General features: G+C 43.5%; 1 protein-coding gene across 5 annotated transcripts in view; it reads left to right on the forward strand.

Annotated features, from left to right (window-relative positions):
• Positions 1-21205, forward strand: part of TAB1 (TGF-beta activated kinase 1 (MAP3K7) binding protein 1) — a 195424-nt gene that overhangs the window by 149873 nt on the left and 24346 nt on the right. For 4 of the 5 annotated variants that reach the window (XM_033929487.1, XM_033929483.1, XM_033929485.1 and 1 more), the window contains 2 exons: positions 10313-10535; positions 10733-10886. In XM_033929487.1, coding sequence (XP_033785378.1) covers positions 10313-10535; positions 10733-10886 — 377 coding nt within the window. Of the gene's footprint in view, positions 1-10312; positions 10536-10732; positions 10887-20128; positions 20281-21205 lie in introns of all 5 variants that reach the window. The other variant, XR_004537960.1, reaches the window with a different exon arrangement.

A 21205-nucleotide genomic window follows, 5' to 3' on the forward strand; every position in this document is an offset into this window, starting at 1 on the left:
ATATAAGGGGATGTGAAATTCATGGTAGTTTCCCTAGGATGCCCTGCTGTGCTGCTGGGACATCTGTGTGGCCAGTCTGCTAAGAATACTGACTCCTACTACATCCCAATGGCAGGCTGTTTTTTGTGCATTTTCATTTGGACTTCTTTTATTTATTTATTTATTTTTAATGGTTTAAAAAGATAGATGCACGGAAGACAAACACATAAAGGAAATGGCCATTCTTGAAACAAAAAGGAAGACATTTTTCTGGTTTAAAAATGGCCATTTTCTTTTCTGCATTTTTTTTTTACATTTTTCCCAAACCATCCAAATTTGGATTTAGACATCATATTGAAAATGCACCTTATTGTCTCACAAACTCTGTATGTTTCTTGTTTTGGCTCCCTGACTTTCCCCTGCTTAACTGCTGAATCTTTGCGCCCTTCTTTGCTTTTAATAAATCACTGTAGCCACCTCCCAGGTCTCAACAGCTCTCTAAGCTGGAAGCTTGTTCCTTGTCCACTGGAGCAATATTCTGCAGGTAGCCCAGAACATGGTGGCTTAGTATGACTGTATCCTCCTATGTCCTGGCTGCTGGAACATGTTCTCTCACTCAGCATTGGTTTCAAACTGTGATTCTTGCTGAGCTTCCGAGGCACAGGGTGGGCATGAGGCAAATAATCCCTTGTGGACTCTGCAAATAAAGGGTGGTCATTGGTCTGGAATCTGTGAGTACCAGCAGAAGTGCTGCAATGCAAAAGGGGATGGGGAACCAGGAATGTGCGTGGAGTCAAAGCAGATCAGTGAAATGATCCATATCTGTAGTCAATGGGGAGTCATAAATTTAAGTTAATTAAATATATCAATGAAAGGAAGTCTCACCTGTAGGGGAGAGAGATGTGCGAAACAGGGAAGGGATGGTTGAGCTAAACCTGCATGAAATGGGAACTGGCTAGGGAAACGTGCTTTAGAACTTGATAGGAAGCAGAGGGAAATAGAAGGTTAGGCCAAGTAGAAATGAGAAGCACAGCAAACTAAAGAGATGTAAGGAGTGGAGTAGGCAGAGAGCTGTTAAGGTCCTAGCCCCCAAATATAAAACATCAAATATGCCTGTGCAGGGGGAGAAAAATGTAAAAAGTACAGAGGGATAAAAAGCAAGGAGATGAAAGGAAAAAAATCAGAGGAATGTGAACAAAAATGGGGAAAAAGAGTGTGGTGTAGATAGGCTGAGAAAAGAGAGGGTTGGGGGAAAATGCAATGGATGTTCTGAATTGGGGGAAGAGAGTGATTTTGATGCTGATAGCAGCAAAGGGTGGGATGAGGGAGACTGGCAGGACCCTAGCTTTTGATTTGACCACATGAATCTTCTCCGTGTCTACATTATGTGCCCTGCTCATGACATTTAGATACAGACTGGTCAAAAATGTACTTTTGTTTTCCTTTTCCTTTGCTAGGTAAGGGAATTTTTTTGTGTGTGTTAGGAGTTCTGAACTCCCAATCATTTTCAAAACTTGACTTTTAAATTTGGTGTATAAAACCAAAGGGACAGATAAGTACATAAGTACATAAGTACATAAGTAGTCGCCTCCGCCGGGGCAGACCAGAGGTCCATCCAGCCCAGCGGTCCGCTCACGCGGCGGCCCATCAGGCATATTGCCTGGTCAGCGGTCCCTGTCTAAATTTATTGCCTACCTCTACAGTTATCTCTAAACCTTCCACTGCTCTTATCTGTACCCCTCAATCCCTTTGTCTTCCAGGAACCTATCCAGGTCTTCCTTGAAACCCTGTACTGTGCTATTTCCTATCACGGCCTCCGGAAGGGTGTTCCATGTGTCCACCACCCTCTGTGTGAAAAAGTACTTCCTTGCGTTTGTTTTAAACCTGTCCCCCTTCAATTTCATCGAGTGACCCCTTGTTCTTGTGGTTTCTTTCAAATTGAAAAATCTGTCTTTGTCAACCTTTTCGATGCCCCTCAGGATCTTGAAGGTCTCTATCATATCTCCTCTGAGTCTCCGCTTTTCCAGGGAGAACAACCCCAGCTTCTTCAGTCTGTCAGTGTATGTAAGGTTTTCCATACCCTTAATCAGTTTAGTTGCTCTTCTCTGGACTCCCTCAAGCATTGCCATGTCCTTTTTGAGGTACGGTGACCAGTACTGTACACAGTATTCCAGATGCGGGCGCACCATAGCCCGGTACAGTGGCAGGATGACTTCCTTCGTTCTGGTCGAGATACCCTTCTTAATGATACCTAACATTTGGTTTGCTTTCCTCGAGGCTGTGGCGCATTGTGCCGACGCCTTCAATGTCGTGTCTACCATCACTCCCAAGTCTCTTTCCAGATTACTGACCCCTAGCATTGATCCCCCCATTTTGTAAGTGAACATTGGGTTCTTGTTACTGATCGCCTTTTTTACAGCTGCCGTTATCCATGCTGGGTTCTTTATTCGATTTTTCTTGCACTCTTTTCTGAACCTGGGGACGTACAGGTTCTGTGCTTCGTGCACCGTACGCTTGAGCAGGGTCCAGGCGCTTTCTACGGACTCTACCTTCCTTGTGCTGCCGTTGAGTTTCTTCCCCACCATTTTCCTCATTGCATCATAATTTCCTTTTCTGAAGTTGAGCGCTGTTGTTGTGGTTCTTTTCACCCTGGATGATCCCAGTTCTAGTCTGCACTGGATCATGTTGTGATCGCTGTTTCCCAGTGGGTCTAATACCGCTACTTCCTTTGCAGGTCCCCCCAGTCCACTGAAGATTAGATCAAGAGTAGCTTCTCCTCGTGTAGGTTCCATGACCAGCTGTTCCAGGAAGCAGTCCCTCGTGGCTTCCAGGAATTTGGTCTCTCTCTCGCAACTTGAGTGCCCGATACTCCAGTCTATCCCAGGGTAGTTGAAGTCTCCCATCACCAACACAATTCCATTCTTGCATACCTGCCGCAGTTCCGTCTCCAGGTCCCGGTCGATTTCTTCCGATTGGCCAGACACTATGGGGCTCATGATCGAAACATAAAAAGTCTAAAAACCAGCCTAAATCGGCACTTGAACGATCTAAAAGACAAGTCGTCCAAGTGCCAATAATTGAACCGGGTTTTAGACATATTTAAAAATGACCTAGGCCTTCACATTGCTGCTGAACGACCAGAACTAAAAGGGGCGTGTCAGGAGGAGTGTTGAGGGCGGGATTTGGGCGGGATGTGGGCTATCCTAGACTTATGTACACTATATATATATAATCCCGAGTGGTATAGAATACAATATCAAATATAAATAGCAAACTCCACTCAATAGGAGAAGTGCACTATACAGGAAAAGGCCTCAGAGATGGAGCCTACGCACAGTCATAGACTGGGAAATTCAGCGTAGCTTATCATCTCCTAGCTCCAATCATTGGCCTAAAAACCTGTTTTTTATTTTTATTTATACTTTAGTAATCCTATACTTATTACTTATTATTTAAAACATTTTTTTAGGAATTTTTAAGTTTTTGGATTTACCTAACAACACCATTTAAGGTTCAGTCTTAAAACAAGAAAAAGTCTTATATGTGTTCTATCATGCTGTTTCAGTGCACTCATCCATGAAACTGAGAAAAGTTGTTTTAAAGTTGAAATTTCAAAAAAGCGCCACTTATCTGAAGATGATAGTAGCTTGAAAACATGCCAGGGCAACAATAACTCAAGAGAGTGCCTCAAGAGAGTGCCGACGCGGCCAGCGTTTCGTGGGTCAGTATTTTCATCTGCTGCGTCAGGGCCAGTGTCTGCTGCGTCAGGGCCAGTGTCATGGCATTATAGGCTTTTACTAACGACATCGTCAGTAAAAGCCTATAATGCCATGACACTGGCCCTGACGTAGAGGATGAAAATATTGACCTGCGAAACGCTGGCCGCGTCGGCACTCTCTTGAGGCACTCTCTTGAGTTATTGTTGCCCTGGCATGTTTTCAAGCTACTATCATCTTCAGATAAGTGGCACTTTTTTGAAATTTCAACTTTAAAACAACTTTCTCAGTTTCATGGATGAGTGCACTGATACAGCATGATAGAACACATATAAGACTTTTTTTGTTTTAAGAGTGAACCTTCAATGGTGTTAGAACACATATAAGATTTTTCTTGTTTTAAGACTGAACCTTAAATGGTGTTGTTAGGTAAATCAAAAAACTTAAAAAATAAAAAAAAAATGTTTTAAATAATAAGTAATAAGTATAGGATTACTAAAGGGGATAGATTCCGTACAAATGTAAGGAAGTTCTTCTTCACCCAGAGTGATAGAAAACTGAAACGCTCTTCCAGAGTCTGTTATCGGGGGAAAACACCCTCCAGGGATTCAAGACAAAGTTGGACAAGTTCCTGCTAAACTGGAACGTATGCAGGTGAGGCTGGACTCATTTAGAGCACTGGTCTTTGACCTGGGGGCCACCGCATGAGCGGACTGCTGGGCATGATGGACCACTGGTCTGACCCAGCAGCGGCATTTCTTATGTTCTTATGTTCTTAAAGTATAAATAAAAATAAAAAACAGGTTTTTAGGCCAATGATTGGAGCTAGGAGATGATAAGCTAAGCTGAATTTCCCAGTCTATGACTGTACGTAGGCTCTATCTCTGAGGCCTTTTCCTGTATAGTGCACTTCTCCTATTGAGTGGAGTTTGCTATTTATATTTGATATTCTATCCTAGACTTAGTCATACTGCATGTATAACCGAAAGTTTTACAACACTGCCTAGACGGAACCTGGACATTGTAACTTAGACCATCTAAAACCAGGTCTAAGTCATAAGAAGGTGTTCAAAGTGACCAGATAAGCACTGCAGATTCCCCCCCCCCCCACTCCCTTAAAAATCGTAATAACAACTTTATATATCTGCTCCAGGACATCAGCACCTGGCAGCCTGACATAGGAAAGCCTAGTAGAGCTGCATAGAGATGACTTTGGTCTTGGGAGTGGGTTAGTGAACCATAGAGAGGAGGACCCAGGCCCATAAGCCTTAGGCCCATAAGCCTTCTAATCACTGCATTCATGGTGATAAATGTGCACCCCCCGTAACTCTTTTGTACTGCCATATAAGTGGCTCCTGCAGCCATAAGGGCTATTGGGGTCGTAGATAAGTGGGTCTAGTAGATTCTGGGGGTGTTTTGGGGGCTCACCATGACCTATAAGGGAGCTGTAGTGAGATGTTTATGTGGGATCCTTTTTGTGAAGTTTGCAGCAGTGCCCTGTAAGGTACCCCACTACTCTGGTGGTGCCATGTCTGCTGCGCCCAAAAGGTCTTTTTCTATCCGTTTGTGACTTGGATGAATTTATGGACGAAAATGGGGTATAAAGATGGATGACTTAGTGGTCTTGATGATCAGACGGCTGGACGTACAGTTATACGATTTTTGGAAAAAAAATATGTTGGACGTATTTTGTTGAAAATGGACCTTTTCCCATGACCAACTTTGGATAACTTGTGACTTAGGCCCAAAACGGACTACTGAAGCTCCTCCTTAAAAGGGGCGGAGCCAACGAGCGAAGTTAACTTACAGCTTGGGCAGGCAAGCAAGAGAAAGAAACAGCAGGAGAGAGAGAAAGTTAGAGGGAAGCAAAGCAAGAACAGAAAAGCGCACGAGGGGAAGAAGAAGCAGGAGACTACAGGGGGGAATCAGCGTGAGTTAGCTCCGCCCACCCCCGACATTGAGCACCGAAGCTCACTGAGAAGGGACACTAAAGGAGGGCAGAAGGACACCACAGCATGCGCAGAGGACACAGCCAGGCAGACACAGAGAACATCCACAGCAGACCAGCAAGCAGGCAGCAATGGAAGCAGCAGACAGAAGCAAGATGTTGAGCTATCCAGTTTTCTGCACTATCTACCATATGTATGACTACCTCCCCTCTGGGAGGCGGTCTTACGTATGCGCTCGATGCGGAGAACTGGAGAGCCTGAAGAAACAAGTCAGACTCCTGGAGGGTAGAATACTGGAACTGGAGGCACTTCAAGCAATGGAGGAGGAAGACAGAGACACAGCAAACATCGAGACCGAGGACACAACGAACATCAAGACAGAGGACACCATCGAGGAAAAAGTCAGAGAGCTGGAGAAGTTCATAGAGGAGGCCATGGAAAATCACCAGCAACAGTGGAACTGCCGAAAGATACCTACAGAGAGTGTGGACCATCTGACAGACAACCACCACGAAGAAATGGGTGACACAGCAGCGACAGGAGAGATGGACATACACCAGGGACAAGGACCTGCGTCTGGAGAAGCTAGAGAGGACAGCAATTGTCGTGGGGGACTCCATCATCAGATAAGTTGACAGCCACATAGTGGGAGGAAGACTGGATTGGCTGGTGACCTGCCTACTGGGAGCCAAGGTAGAAGACATAATGAGCCGCATCAACTGGATCATCCACAGTATGGAAGAAGAAGATATGAGGGTGGTGATCCATGTGGGGATGAACAATATGAGCAACAGAAACTACAAGAGGGAAGTACTGAAGGACCAGCTCCGGATGCTAGGAAGGAAGCTGAAGACCAGAACACAGAGGATAGCATTCTTGGAGATCCTGCTGGTACACAGGGCAGATGAGAAGAGACAAATGGAGCTGCAAGCAATCAACGCGTGAATGTGGCGCTGGTGTGAGGAAGAAGGATTTCACTTCGTGCACAACTGGATGGCGTTCTGGGGGAAGAGCAAGCTATACAGGAAGGATGGACTCCACCTCAGCAGAGATGAAATGAGGCTACTTGCAAGCAACATCAAGAGAGAAGTTGAGAAGTTTTTAAACTAGGAAGAAGGGGAAAGCCGACAGTCGACCGAGAGAGAGAGTCGATGGTTCGGGAACCGGTATTCCCGGAGGATACCATGCAGGAAGATAGAGGGGAAGATTCACCAGAAGATACCGTGCAGGAAGATATAGGGGAAGGCCCACTAGACCACAAGTAAGACAGATTGAAAGGGACACAAGAGGGAAGGAAATGCAAGAAAGGAACGGGTCGTAAACTCAAGTGTATGTACATGAACGCAAGGAGCCTAAGGAATAAAATGGGTGAATTAGAAGCTATGGCACAAAAAGATAATGTTGACATCATCGGCATTACAGAAAGATGGTGGACTGAGGAAACTGTCTGGGACACTGTGCTACCAAGATACAAACTATACCGCAGAGACAGAGTGGATCAAAAAGGTGGGGGCATTGCCATATATGTCAAAGAGGGAATTGAATCTACTGGAGAGAACACAACACAACTGACGGATAAGTTAGAGTCTCTATGGATCAAAATTCCAGGAACAAATGGACTGGAAACAAATATTGGCATCTACTACCGACCCCCAGGGCAGTCCGAAGAAAATGATGGGGAAATGACAAGACGAGATTAAGCGCAACTGCAAGGGAGGCAACATAGTTATCATGGGTGACTTCAGGGATAGACTGGAACCTAGGCACCTCCGGCTGCGCTAGGGAGACCAAGTTCCTGGATACTGTAGGTGATTGCTTCTTGGAACAACTCGTTAAGGAAAATACAAGAGGAAATGCAATTCTGGACTTAATTCTAAATGGACTACGAGGACCGGCGCAACATGTAGAAGTGGAAGGGATGCTGGGAAGCAGCGATCACAATATGATCCACTTCAACCTAGATGCAGGTGAGAAACATAGGTCCAAAACAACAGCCACAGCGTTGAACTTCTGAAAAAGGAATTACGAAGGGATGAGACGCATTGGGGGGGGAAGAAGATTAAGAAGAGGATAAGCACTGTAAAAACGCTAGCGCAAGCTTGGTCCCTTTTTAAGGACACAGTCACTGAGGCACAAAATCTATATATACTGCGTATCAACAAAGGATCCAAGAGGAAAAAGAACAAAGAACCGGCATGGCTCACTGTAGAGGTGAAGGAAGCGAACAAAGACAAGAAAACTTCGTTTAAGGAATGGAAAATGTCAAAAATGGATGAAAACTGGAATAAGCACAAACAACATCAACGCAAATGCCATAAGGCGGTAAAAGGGGCCAAAAGAGATTACGAGGAAAAAATAGCCAAGGAGGTGAAAAACTTCAAGCCGTTCTTTCGATATATTAAGGGGAAACGACCCGCGAGGGAAGCAGTGGGGCCATTGGATGACCGTGGAATAAAGGGAGTGCTAAAGGAGGACAAAGAAATCGCCGACAAACTGAACACATTTTTTGCATCTGTATGTGCCAAAGAGGATATACACAGCAGGCTACATGCTGGAAAAGAAGATGGGAAACTGACACGGTTGACGGTCAGTCTAGAAGAGATATGCAAGCAGATTGATAGGCGTAAGAGCGACATATCACCATGACTGGATGGCATCCATCTGAGGGTCATCAAGGAACTGAAAGGGACTATAGCTGAACTGCTTCAGCTAATAGTCAATCTGTCAATCAAATCGGGAAAGATTCCGGAAGACTAGAAGGTGGCGAATGTTACACCGATCTTCAAAAAAGGTTTGAGGGGAGATCAAGGAAACAACAGACCGTTGAGTCTGACCTCGGTACCGGGAGAGATGGTAGAGGCGCTGGTAAAGGACCGCATCATTGATCACCTTGACGAACACGATCTGATGAGGACCAGCCAGCACGGTTTCAGTAAAGGCAGATCTTGCCTGACGAACTTACTGCACTTCTTCGAGGGAGTAAACAGGCAGATAGACAAGGGCGACCCAGTTGACATTATACATCTGGATTTTCAGAAGGCGTTCAACAAAGTTCCACATGAACAACTACTTCGGAAAATTGCATGCCATGGAATCGAGGGTGAAATACTCACGTGGATTAAAAACTGACTGAAGCATAGGAAACAAAGAGTGGGGGTAAATGGACAATTATCAGACTGGAAGAGCGTCACTAGCGGGGTGCCGTAGAGCTCAGTGCTTGGACCTGTGCTCTTCAACATCTTTATAAGCGATCTGGATATTGGTATGACGAGCGAGGTGATTAAATTTGCGGACGATACGAAGTTTTTCAGAGTAGTGAAGACACAGGGGGATTGCAAAGATCTGCAACATAATCAAACTCGAGAAATGGGCATCGACATGGCAAATGAGGTTCAACGTGGATAAGTGTAAAGTGATGCATGTCGGTAATAAAAATCTCATGCACAAATACAGGATGTCCAGGACGGTACTTGCAGAGACCTCCCAGGAAAGGAACTTGGGAGTTCTGATCGACAAGTCCATGAAGCCATCTGCACAATGTGCTACGGCGGCGAAAAGGGCGAACAGAATGCTAGGAATAATCAAGAAGGGGATCATGAACAGATTCGAGAAGGTTATCATACCACTGTACCGGGCCATGGTGCACCCTCACCTGGAGTACTGCGTCCAGCACTGGTCGCCATACATGAAGAAGGATACGGTTACTACTCGAAAGGGTCCAGAGAAGAGCGACTAAAATGGTTAAGGAGCTGGAGAAGTTGCCATACAGCGAGAGATTATAGAAACTGGGCCTCTTCTCCTTTGAAAAGAGGAGACTGCGAGGGGACATGATCGAAGCATTCAAAATACTGAAGGGAATAGACTTAGTAGAGAAATACAGACTGTTCACCCTCTCCAAGGTAGGGAGAACGAGAGGACACTCTCTAAAGTTGAAAGGGGATAGATTCCGTACAAATGTAAGGAAATTCTTCTTCACCCAGACAGTGGTAGAAAACTGGAACGCTCTTCTGGAGTCTGTTATAGGGGAAAACATCCTCCAGGGTTTGAAGACAAAGTTGGACAAGTTCATGTTAAACTGGTGAGACTGGACTCATTTGGAGCACTGGTCTTGACCTTGGGGCTGCCGCGTGAGCAGACTGATGGGCAAGATGGACCATTGGTCTGACCCAGCAGCAGCAATTCTTATGTTCTTATGTTCTTGGTTAAGCCCCTCCACGAATAAATGGAGAGCATGTTTGATCTTGAGTGACTGTATTAGACTATCCTTTAAGAATGGAGTTCCTCTTTTATTTTGGCTTATTAATGTGTAGTTTATTTTATGATATGATAAAATTAGTATAATTGATTGTAAACTGCCTTGATCTGTGCATGTTATACTGCATATCAAATACAATTAAACAACATAAATCTTTACGCTTTGAGTGTAAGCATTTATTGGGTCTGTGCCTGCATAGATGACACATAATCCAGAACAAATTTCATTCCAAGCTGTAGGAATACAAATCATGCATGAACATTGTCCTTATGTATTATTTCTTAATTAGGTATTGGTAATTTCATAACTGTTATCTCTACCAGCTGATCAATTGCTCTATAATATTCAGAAACCCTGGAGTCTTTCAGACATATAACATCTTGGCTCTGTCCCTCTCTCCTTTTTCACTTCAGGAGATTGCTGCCATGATTGCCACAGAATTTGCAAAGCAGATGGCGCTGGATGCAGTGGCTCAGGCTGTTGTAGACCGCGTGAAACGGATCCACCGGGACACATATGCTAGTGGAGGGGAGCGCTCCCAGTTCTGCCTTAAGCATGAGGATATGACACTGCTCATCAGGAATTTTGGGTATCCACTAGGAGAGATGAGCCAGCCCAACCTAACCCCTACTTCCGGTATGAGTTTGTATTGGCAAGCCAATGTGTGCTGACATTTTGCCTAGGTGTGGCTTTAAGCTGTTGGCTAATGTCATCCTTGGCATGCTATCACATCTGAATGTGTGTGTGTGAACCAACTGGTCTTCACTAGTACTTTTTCTGATTTAATGGTATCCCAGCCTTCATGTGTTTTATCTTTTTGGTTCTGTTTTCAGGAGGACGCATTTACCCAGTCTCTGTTCCATACTCCACACAAAGCACCAGTAAAACCAGTGTCACCCTCTCCCTTGTAATGCCTTCGCAGGGTCAGATGGTCAATGGAAGCCACGGTAGCTCCACTGCAGATGAAGTCACACCCACCCTCACCAAGTAAGCACTGCTGTGTTTTAATAGTGATATTCTTTATTGGAAATGTGACTGAACTGACAGTATTCAGAGTCCCAGGAGAGCTACAACTTCTACTGTTACAGCGAAGGATCAGGAATAGAGTTAGTTTGTGAAGAATAAACATAAAGCTAGCACAAGACGAATGAAGCCATCTCTTGGTGTCTTGCTTTTAATCAAACTCATTTGTAAATTCAAGGTGCAGAATTATTAAAAAAAGTCAATAGAGGCCATTTTATTCTGACCTCAGAAGACTATGGGGACAATTCCATAACTGAATGTTTTAATTTAGAGGCCAAAATTACATGAGCTATTAGCCTATTCTGTAAGAGCACTTGTGCACAATTCTAGCATAAGTTGGCAACATTGTACACTAAATCATACTGCATTTTGGACTCCTGTCCCCCAGAAATTATGAAAACAGCTCCATTAGAATTTAAACTAACTTTATTAAATTACTTGACCGATAAGTTAAAAATTTGAAAATTTCTTACTAATAATGGTCACATTATAATAACCCCAATTCCCAAAAATTGTAGAGATTCATTAGCATTGGTAACCAACTATAGATCAGTAGCATCCATTCCATTTTTTGTAAAAATCATGGAAGGCTTGGTACATAACCAACTGATGGAATATCTTGACCAGTTCTCTCTTTTATATGAAACCCAATCCGGATTCAGACCTATGTTTAGCACTGAGACAGTAATTGCGGCCATCTTAGATAATTTACGTTTCTTGTTTAGTAGAGGCCTTAATTCACTGATTATGCAATTTGACATGAGCTCTACTTTTGATCTAGTGGACCATGGGAAATTGTTACGATGCTTAGATGCAATTGGTATCAGAGAAGAGGTGCTAGACTGGTTCCGAGGTTTCCTTATGTCCCGCACATATCAAGTACGTTTTAACTACAATCTCTCCAACACCTGGCGTAATCCATCTGGCATTCTGCAGGGGTCACCACTATCCCCATTGCTTTTCAACATTTACATGTCATCATTAGGTGCGCAGCTGACCCAGCTGGGGATAAAAGTATTTAGCTACGCAGACGACTTTACGATCATTTTCCCATTCGCTACCTCTCTCTCTGAAGTTACTCCAATGGCAACAGAAGTACTAGACTTGATGGAACAATGGATGACTGAATTCAGACTGAAGCTTAACTCAGAAAAAACAAAATTCTTTGTAGCTTCATCTCACCCGCTTGATACAAAAACATCACTGTGCATCAATAATCTTAGCTACCCTATTCAACCGACTATGAAGGTTTTGGGTGTAATACTGGACCAGGGTGTAATACTGGATCAGGGCCTAACCATGAAAGACCAGGTAGACTCTTTGGTTAGAAAGGGTTTCTTTACTCTCTGGAAGTTTCGGTCCATCAGAGCATATTTTGGTGCTTCATCATTCAGAATTCTAGTTCAATCCCTTATACTGAGCCAATTTGACTACTGTAATTTCGCCTATCTGGCAATTACCCAAAAGAATATGCAGCAATTACAACTGGTGCAAAATGCAACAGTCAAAGTGATCTTTGGGTTGAAGAAGTTTGACCATATGACTCCTTCCTTCTGACTCCTACATTGGCTGCCGATGGAGGCACGTGTGAAGTTTAAGTTCAAATGTTTCTGTTTTAAAGTACTGTTCAGTTTAGCCCCTAAATATATAACTGACCTTTCCTCCTTCCCAACCAACAGACATAAGAGAAACTCACACCTGAACTTTGTATCTCCACCGGCTAGAGGATGTAAATTCAAAAGTCATCATCAACATCTTCTCTCATATCAAGCAGCATTATGGGGTAAAAACCTGGAAAAATTACTTATGCTTGCTAATACTTATGGGGAATTCAGGAGACACCTAAAAACATATCTGTTCCTGAAGTACTTAGGCAGTTGATTTGAACAATCTTTCCCACAATAACTGATCTCTAGAACCGCTATTCACTAGTTCTAACCTGCCAGTTCTACTCAATTTGTAGCATTTTTAATCATTGTGAACCGCATAGAACTTCATGGTCCTGCAGTATATAAACTGTTTATTATTATTATGTCAAGTGTAAATATGGCTTTTTAATGCATAACTTACCATATTACTACTACCATTAATTATTTCTATGGCGCTTCCAGACATACACAGCACTGTACAGAGTCACAAAGAAGACAGTCCCTGCTCGAAAGAGCTTACAATCTAAACAGACAAACAGGATGTCATGGATACAGTATGTTAAGCAAGTGAATGTTAGACATACTCATGCTCTATCCATGCTGCTCCCCTTGTGATTGCTGCCTTGTATTTACATGCTAAGGCAATTGTGCATGTAAGTTGTAGAATGCCACTGAGTCTACGGTTTGATCACATGTGTAGGTGCTGGTATTCTATAATCAAGTGCATAGTTGGCGCTTAACTTTAGGTGACTTTGTAGAATGAGAGAATGTGGCTGGTTGGGATGTCCTTGGAGAGCAGAAAGCTGCATAGCTCCAAGGCTTGAATATAAACCTAGCTACCAGGAGCAAATCTAAAACAAGGGAAGGCACAAGAACAAGATGTGACCAACTAGATATATTTAATCCATTTCATAGATGGTCTTTACACCAGAGGTACTAAAGATCACTTGCAGACAGTTCTGAACGGAGATCTGCTGCCAGTGTTGTAAATTCACCCTGGAGCCCTTTCATTGCGTTCCGAATTTCCCGGAACAGGGACCACACTTCAGCCAGCGGGTCCGATGGCAGCAAGTCAGAGAGATCTCCACCCACAGGTTATTCAGTGAGTGGTGGTGCAGGCCCTACCGCGAGTGGTGGTGGAGGCTCCTCCTCACCCTTTGGCGACATCTTAGCTGCGTCAGTCTGCAAAGGGCTGAAGGCAAAATCCTTCAGCGTCCGATGGACCGATTGTGCCATAAAAACACAGGCACTCTCCAGAAGAAATCTGCTCGAAGATCTGCAGTTTGCAGGGTTGGGATCGCTAATTAGGAAGGGAAATCAATACAAATTAGGCTCGAGGCACACAGAGCTGAGTAGTCACCCGTCCATGCAGCCCGGTGACGTCACTTCCCCCCCAATAATCATCATTTTAATGGTTGGGCTATGTGATTTGGAAGTGGATGCAAAACAAGAATGGGGGAGGGGGGAATCCCTACGTAGCTAATAATACAGATAACAGCACTAGCTTCCACTGAGTTAGACAATGGACATTCAAAGAAGCAGGAAAAAACTTCCAGGCTCAAAAGCAACCTAAAGTATGGACTGATTGTGTTAAGTATAGTAGTTTTCATTAAGCAACTGTGCCAACAGTTTCCAGATTCATCCTCTCTCTTTCTCATCTCTCCATGTACATTAAACTAAATCTGTACTCTTCGGTAAAAACAGACGCAAAAAATGTGTTCATTTTGTTGGCGATTGCTTTGTCCTTCTTTAGCACTCCCTTTATTCCTTGGTCATCCAACGGTCCCACCACTTCCTTCGCGGGTCTTTTACCTTTAATATATTAAAAGAACAGCTTGAAGTTTTTCACCTCCTTGGCTATTTTTTCCTCGTAGTCTCTTTTGGCCCCTTTTACCGCCTTATGGCATCTGCATTGATGTTGTTTGTGCTTGTTACAGTTTTCGTCTGTTTTTTTATCTTTTCCATTCCTTAAACAAGGCTTTTTTGTCTCTGATCGCTTCCTTTATTTGTACAGTGAGCCATGCTGGTTATTTTTTCTCTTTGATCCCTTGTTGATATGCGGTAGATATAGATTTTGTGCCTTGGTGACCGTATCCTTAAAAAGAGACCAAGCTTGCTCTAGCGTCTTTACAGTGTTTATCCTCTTCTTAATCTTCTTCCCCACCATGCATCTCATCCCTTCATAATTCCCTTTTCGGGAGTTTAACACCATGGCCGTCATTCTGGACCGATGTTTCACCCCTGTTTCCAGGTTGAAGCGGATCGTATTGTGATTGCTGTTTCACAGCGTCCCTTCTACTTTTACATCTTGTGCCGGTCCTCGCAGTCCATTTACAATTAGGTTCAGAATTGCGTTTCCTCTTGTATTTCCCTTGACAAGTTGTTCCAGGAAACAATCATCTACAGTTTCCAGGAACTTGGTCTCTCTAGCACAGCTGGAGGTGCCTAGGTTCCATTCTATCCCCGGATAGTTGAAGTTGCCCATGATAACTCCATGTGTTGCCTCCTTTGCAGTTGCATTTAATCTCTTCCGTAATTTCTCCATCAATTTCTTCGGATTGCCCTGGGGGTCGGTAGTAGATGCCTATCCTCGTTTCCATTCCATTTGTTCCCGGAATTTTGACCCATAGAGACTCTAACTTATCTATCTGTTGTGGCATGTTCTCTCCAGTAGATTCAATTCCCTCTTTGACGTATATGGCAATGCCTTTTCCTTTTTGAGTCACTCTGTCTCTGCGGTATAGTTTGTATCCCGGTAGTACCATGTCCCAGACATTTTCATCAGTCCACCATGTTTCTGTGATGCCGATGATGTCAACGTTATCCTTTTGTGCCTCCCATTTACCCATCTTATTGCTAAGGCTCCTTGCGTTTGTGTACATACACTTGAGTTTGCAACCTGTTCTCTTCTTGCGTGTCCTTCCCGCTTGTGTCCCTTTTGGTCATCTTGTCTGTGATCTGGTAAGTCTTCCCCTCCATCTTCCTGCACGGTATCATCCAGGTATACCGGTTCCCGAACCATCGACTCTCTCTCTTGGTCGACTGTCGGATTTCCCCTTCTTCCTAGTTTAAAAACTTCTCAACTTATCTCTTGATGTTGCTTTCAAGTAGCCTCATCCCGTCTCTGCTGAGGTGGAGTCTGTCCTTCCTGAATAGCTTGCTCTTCCTCCAGAACGTTGTCCAGTTGTGCACGAAGTAAACATGATTAAATCAGAGATCTTAAATCTTATTTTGGAGGATCGTATGGTCCATAGCCTGCGTTCTGCTCTCCCTTTTGCTTGGGCTTCTAATTTTATCACTTACCTGGGTGTTAACTTAGTAGCAGATTATAAGCAATTATACAAATTTAATTTCCCCGAGCACTTGCGAGTCTTATTTCTTGAGTTGGAACGTTGGAAGGGTTTGCAGCTTAGTTGAATAGGCTAGATTTCGGCTGTCAAAATTATGATACTACCTAAATTATTGTATGTTTTTCTGGCTCTTCCTATAGATTTGCCAGATGTTTTTTTCCGTCTTCTATCTTGTAAGGTTTTTGCCTTTATCTTGCGAAAGAAACCACTGCAGGTTCGCTGGAATATTTTATATAGATCTAAGCTGGAAGGGGGTATGGGGATTCCCAATTTTCATTTGTATTATCAAGCTGCCCTCTTACAGGAAATAGTGAAGTTGATTACCTATGAAGACCGCCCGTGGATTCATATTGAACAACGTTTTAGCCCCTAGGTGTCTCTTTGGATGTTACCTTGGGTTCCAGGAGACTGTTTGCGCGCAGCGTTAAAAACATCTAATCCTTTTCTGCAGGTGGTTCTTCGGAATTGGTATGTCCTTCGCAGGCGTATATTCCAGGAACGTATGTTTTTCTCCCAAATGGTAATTGTGACGTTACCAGCTGCCTTGCCAGGTAGGGAGAGGGTGATTCGCAGTCAGTGGATTCCTGCGGGCCTCCAGACCTTGGGTCAACTTTGGGAAGGTATGCAGATGTGTCCCTTTCAGGAATTACAAGAGGAATTTGGCTTGAAGAATAGAGATTCTTTTCTCTATACGCGCCTCCGTATCTTCCTATCTCAGTAGGCTTTTTGGGAGTTATCTTTGAGGGAGACTTGGCTTGAACAGGCTTTTCGGGCAGGAGTGGGGAGAGGGAGAGTTTCTAGAGTCTACCGGGCTTTATTAAAAAAAGAATCACCTCTAGATCCCTACAAAGCACAAAGGGAGAGGGATGTTTCAGGGGGGAGAGGGCTACCTCATTGAGATCATATATATAAGAGGTTATTTAAATCAACATTGTCCCTTAACTATATAGAAAATGATTTTAAAATGTGTTATAGGTGGTATTATACCCTGAGTGTCTTTTTTTCCATTTTTCATGTGGGTTCCAATCGTTGTTGGCGAAACTGTGGGGAGCGGGGAGATTTTTTACATATGTGGTGGACCTGTCCTGGAGTGAAAACTTATTGGTAGCGTGTAGATTGTTTTTTAATTCAGATCTTTCATAAGTATTGTTGCCTGTTGCTAGAATGTTATTTGCTTAATATGAGAGTTTCTAGTTAGTCACCTCCTGAACAGAAATTGGCAGCCTATGCTGTTACAGCTGCCATACTTGCTTTGGCACAGTGTTGGCGTACTCCCAGGATGCCTCCACTTCAAATGGTTTACTCTTGTTTGGATTATTTACATTTAATGTCTCACCTTACTGCATTGAAGCATAATACACTCTTAGCTTATCGTAAGATTTGGGACCCATATCTCCAATGGAGGCAATACTCTACCTAGTTTTGCTTTGTGAAATGGTCTTATAGGGGTTTTGGATGGGAGGAGAGGTATTGGGGGGAAGGGAAGCTCTGTATCTCTTACTGTTTTGATTGTTGCATTTTGTATTGCCTTTGATTGTGTTCTGTTGTGAAAATTTCAAAAATAAAGTTCTGAAAAAAATGATGATTATGGGCCAGATGTCCCATATTACATGGGCAACTGGAACTTTCTGCAAGACCAGATTAGGTACTTCCAAAGAAATAAAGTCTACAAAAAATTAACTGTATGAAGAAGCATTTCCAGCTTCCTTTTCATCCATATGAGACAAGTCCATACAAGTGGATTGTGAATTGTTGCCGCTACTAGAGATGGAGACAGAAAAAAAGTAGTTCCAGGCAGTTCACCCCTTAAGGGTATCATGCTGTTGGAATGCTCAGTATTTTCTCTGTCTCTAGGAAGATCGTATATCTTGATCAGATTATTATTGTTCTATTCCCATTTGTATGAACACAGTTTATATTATATATGAGTATATTAGACTAGTGGTATTCAACCCAGTAATCAGGGACCACCTGGCCAGTCAGGTTTTCAAAATTTGTCATCTATATTCATTGTGGATATCCTGAAAACCCGACTGGCCTGGTGGTCCCTGAGGACTGGGTTGAATACCACTGTATTAGACACTTTGTATTATGTACTACAAGTCCCTATAATTTTGTAGTTTTCTGTCATTGGCTCTTCCTGAGCACATGTGCTGTGCTCCCAGTGCCTTGTGGGCATTCCCTATTGGCTTACCCTGCCTCCAAATATGGTGGGTAAAGTTTCAAGTTTTTATTAAAATTTGATAATGTTGCTTATCCAGCTTCTAAGTGAGATACAGATTAAAATATGAGGAAAACAGATAAAAACAAAAGAGCGCCAATAACAAACAATTAAAAAGAGTAAAAAACAACATTAACCAAATGGCGTAACTAGTCAAGAATATCTAATACATGACTTACAGGAAACAAAAGGGAAGTGATGTCAGGAGAGCTGAGGCTGGCACAAGTGCAGGTAAGAGATGCTGATGATTTGAAGAGGTGGGAGGGAGGAGAGATGCTGACTCTCTCACCAGAATGGTACCTAGAGAAGCTACAACACAGATGTCTCCTCTACGTATATTTTGGGTTTAGCAGCTGCTTCCATGACAGCAGAGCCACCATTTATGGCTTCAGGTGCAGAAGGCATTGAGATGATACAGAAGTTCTGAGACAGTATCAGCATATATGATCTTGCTGCTGCATTTATGGGCCTGCTTTCAGAGGCAGTATCCATGAATGAATCATATACAGTAGTCTCTTATACTGTATGTACCACCTGTCTCACCTATGGCTGTATGGCATCTCCTCCTATAGCCGTGTGTTGGTCGTCAACTACTGCATGCACCGGACTGGCAATGGCCTCCTATCTGGCTCCTATCTCTGCAGACATCAACAATTGCCATAGTCAACAGCAGTGATCAATATGGCTTCCATTTTGCATACAGTGGTTCTCGGTTACCACTATCGCCTATGGGATATTGCCGCAGGCCAGTCTGTTTCTCAACATATCTGTTTTTAGACAGTGAAGCTCCTATTCCTGCCTCTGCTGCTGGGCAACTGCTTCAGGTGGTTTCCATATAATTCAGGAGGTTATCGTGATTCCTGGCCTCTTTTATGTCATCACACATACCACTGTTCAGTCCAGTTGCTTGGACCTTTTGGCAGCCTCAGAAGAACATAAGGGTTGCTATACTGGAACAGAACAAAGGTCCATCAGGTCCAGTATCCTTTTTCTAATAGTGGCCAATCCAGGACACAAGTACCTGGCAAAATCCCAAAAGAGTAAAACAGATTTTATACTGCTTATCCTAGAAATAAGCAATGGATTTTGGATCAGTTTGCTTGCTAATGCAGAAGCTTTAGCTAACTATAGTTTGCTCTTTGCAGAGGTAGCTGTGGTTGCTGGAACTTATTTTTCTTTCTGTTCATAGTTGGCTTATCCTGGGTGTGTGCCTCTTCTCTCAGCTTTTCTTTTTGTATCTTGTGTATACAGATATGATTGCTTCTTTTTCATGGTCTCAAATCCATTTCTTGTACTCTTCCTTTGTTGCTGGTAGACTCCCTTCATGGGATTTACTTGGTCTTTGTTAAGACCTGTTCTCTCAGGCCTCATGTTCTGGCTCTGTTTGGTTTTCTCAGGTTAGGATACCATTCACCCTTGACCTTTCTTTAATCCTTAGGCATTTTTAGGCTGGAAGTAATTATTGGTTACTTCTGAACTTCACCTCCTTTATTGTTCTCACATTTTGGTCCCACACTCATTTGGGGACACTATTTTGCTACATCCCACTTATCTGGACTGTCCTGATCATGCCTTACCTGATCATTTTATTTCCTTTAGTCCTACCAGACCAGTTCAGAGCCCTCCCTGATGGATTAAGTTTGATTGGATATTCTGTGCTATGTTTCAAAGGCTGTCACTTACTTTTCAGCTATCCCTAACCTATAGAGTTCCATGCCTCCTGACTTGAAGGAATTATTGCATATTAGCATTTATTAAATTTTTTAGCCCGCCTTTATCCAAAGCTTGTTAAAACCAAACATACATAATTAAAACAGACTTCAAAGACATATCAACCTATTTTAAAAAATATGTGCATAAATGTACATTAAAAAGTCCATAATACAATCTACAAGATTGTCCAAATGCTAAATATTAGTGTGGTATCTGCCTCAACAGTTGCATAGGTTATGCATTCTGTGATGCCTTTCTTCTTGACCTTTTTAGGGTGGACTCCCCAATGAGATACGAGCACCATTGTTTATCTATTCAACAAACTGAGCATTCCAGGCAACATGATACTCATAAGGGTTGAATTGCTTGGAACTACATTTTCATTTGTTTTATCCACTGGTAGAAGGAAACAACACACTGATCTGGTAAGACTAAAGGAAAGAAAATTGTCAAATTAGAAATACTTTTTCCTTCTGATACACTGAAGTTTCAAGTTTATTAAGGTTTCGATAAACTTCTTATCTAAGAAAATCTAGGTGGTGTACAATCTACTATAATAAAACCCTTAGCGCGCATGCCACACATGCGCGAGCCAGCGGTGGTTTCTCCATCGCCCTCCCTCTGTGATGCTGGCTCCTTCTACTGCACATGCAGAGGCACCTTAAGCATGGATGCAGGGAGGTGGCGGCAACTCTTCCCTCCCGCCCTCACTCCGTCTAACACAGTGGTCTCAAACTCGCAGCCCCCCCAGGTACTATTCTGCGGACCGCGGTCTGGCCGGCTCCCTTACTGAAGTTATTCTTCAGTCCCTTGCCAAAGTTATTTTTGAGTTCAAAGCCACCGCGGCTCCTCTCACAAGCTGCACCTGCGTCGCAAGCCTCTCTAACGTCACGTCAGAGAGAAGGCTTCCGATGCTGGCGCGGATCGTGAGAGGAGCCGCGGTGGCTTTGAACTCAAAAATAACTTCAGCAAGAGAACCGGTCAGAAATGATAAAGACAAATGCTGCTGCTCTGCTTCACAGGGAAGTGGGGGGAGGGAAATACCGTTGCTGCTGCAGCACAGGGAAGTGGAGGGGGAGGGAAATGCTACTGCTGCACAGGGAGGGAGAGGAAAATGCTGCTGCACAGGGAAGTGGAGTGGGAGGGAATGCTGCTGCTGCTGCACAGGGAAGGGTGGGAGGGAAATGCTGCTGCTGCACAAGGAAGTGGGGGGAGAGGGAAAGGGGGCCTGGGAGCAAACTTGCTTTGCGTTGGGGGGAGGGATGTGCTGAGGGCAGGGAGTAAACTTGGTTTGCTTTGGGGGAGACAGAAGGGAGCCACGGAGAGATGAAGAAAGGCAGGCAGAGGCCA

The sequence above is a fragment of the Geotrypetes seraphini genome, chromosome 2 (genome assembly GCF_902459505.1).
Source record: "Geotrypetes seraphini chromosome 2, aGeoSer1.1, whole genome shotgun sequence".
Classification (NCBI taxonomy): Eukaryota; Metazoa; Chordata; class Amphibia; order Gymnophiona; family Dermophiidae; genus Geotrypetes; species Geotrypetes seraphini.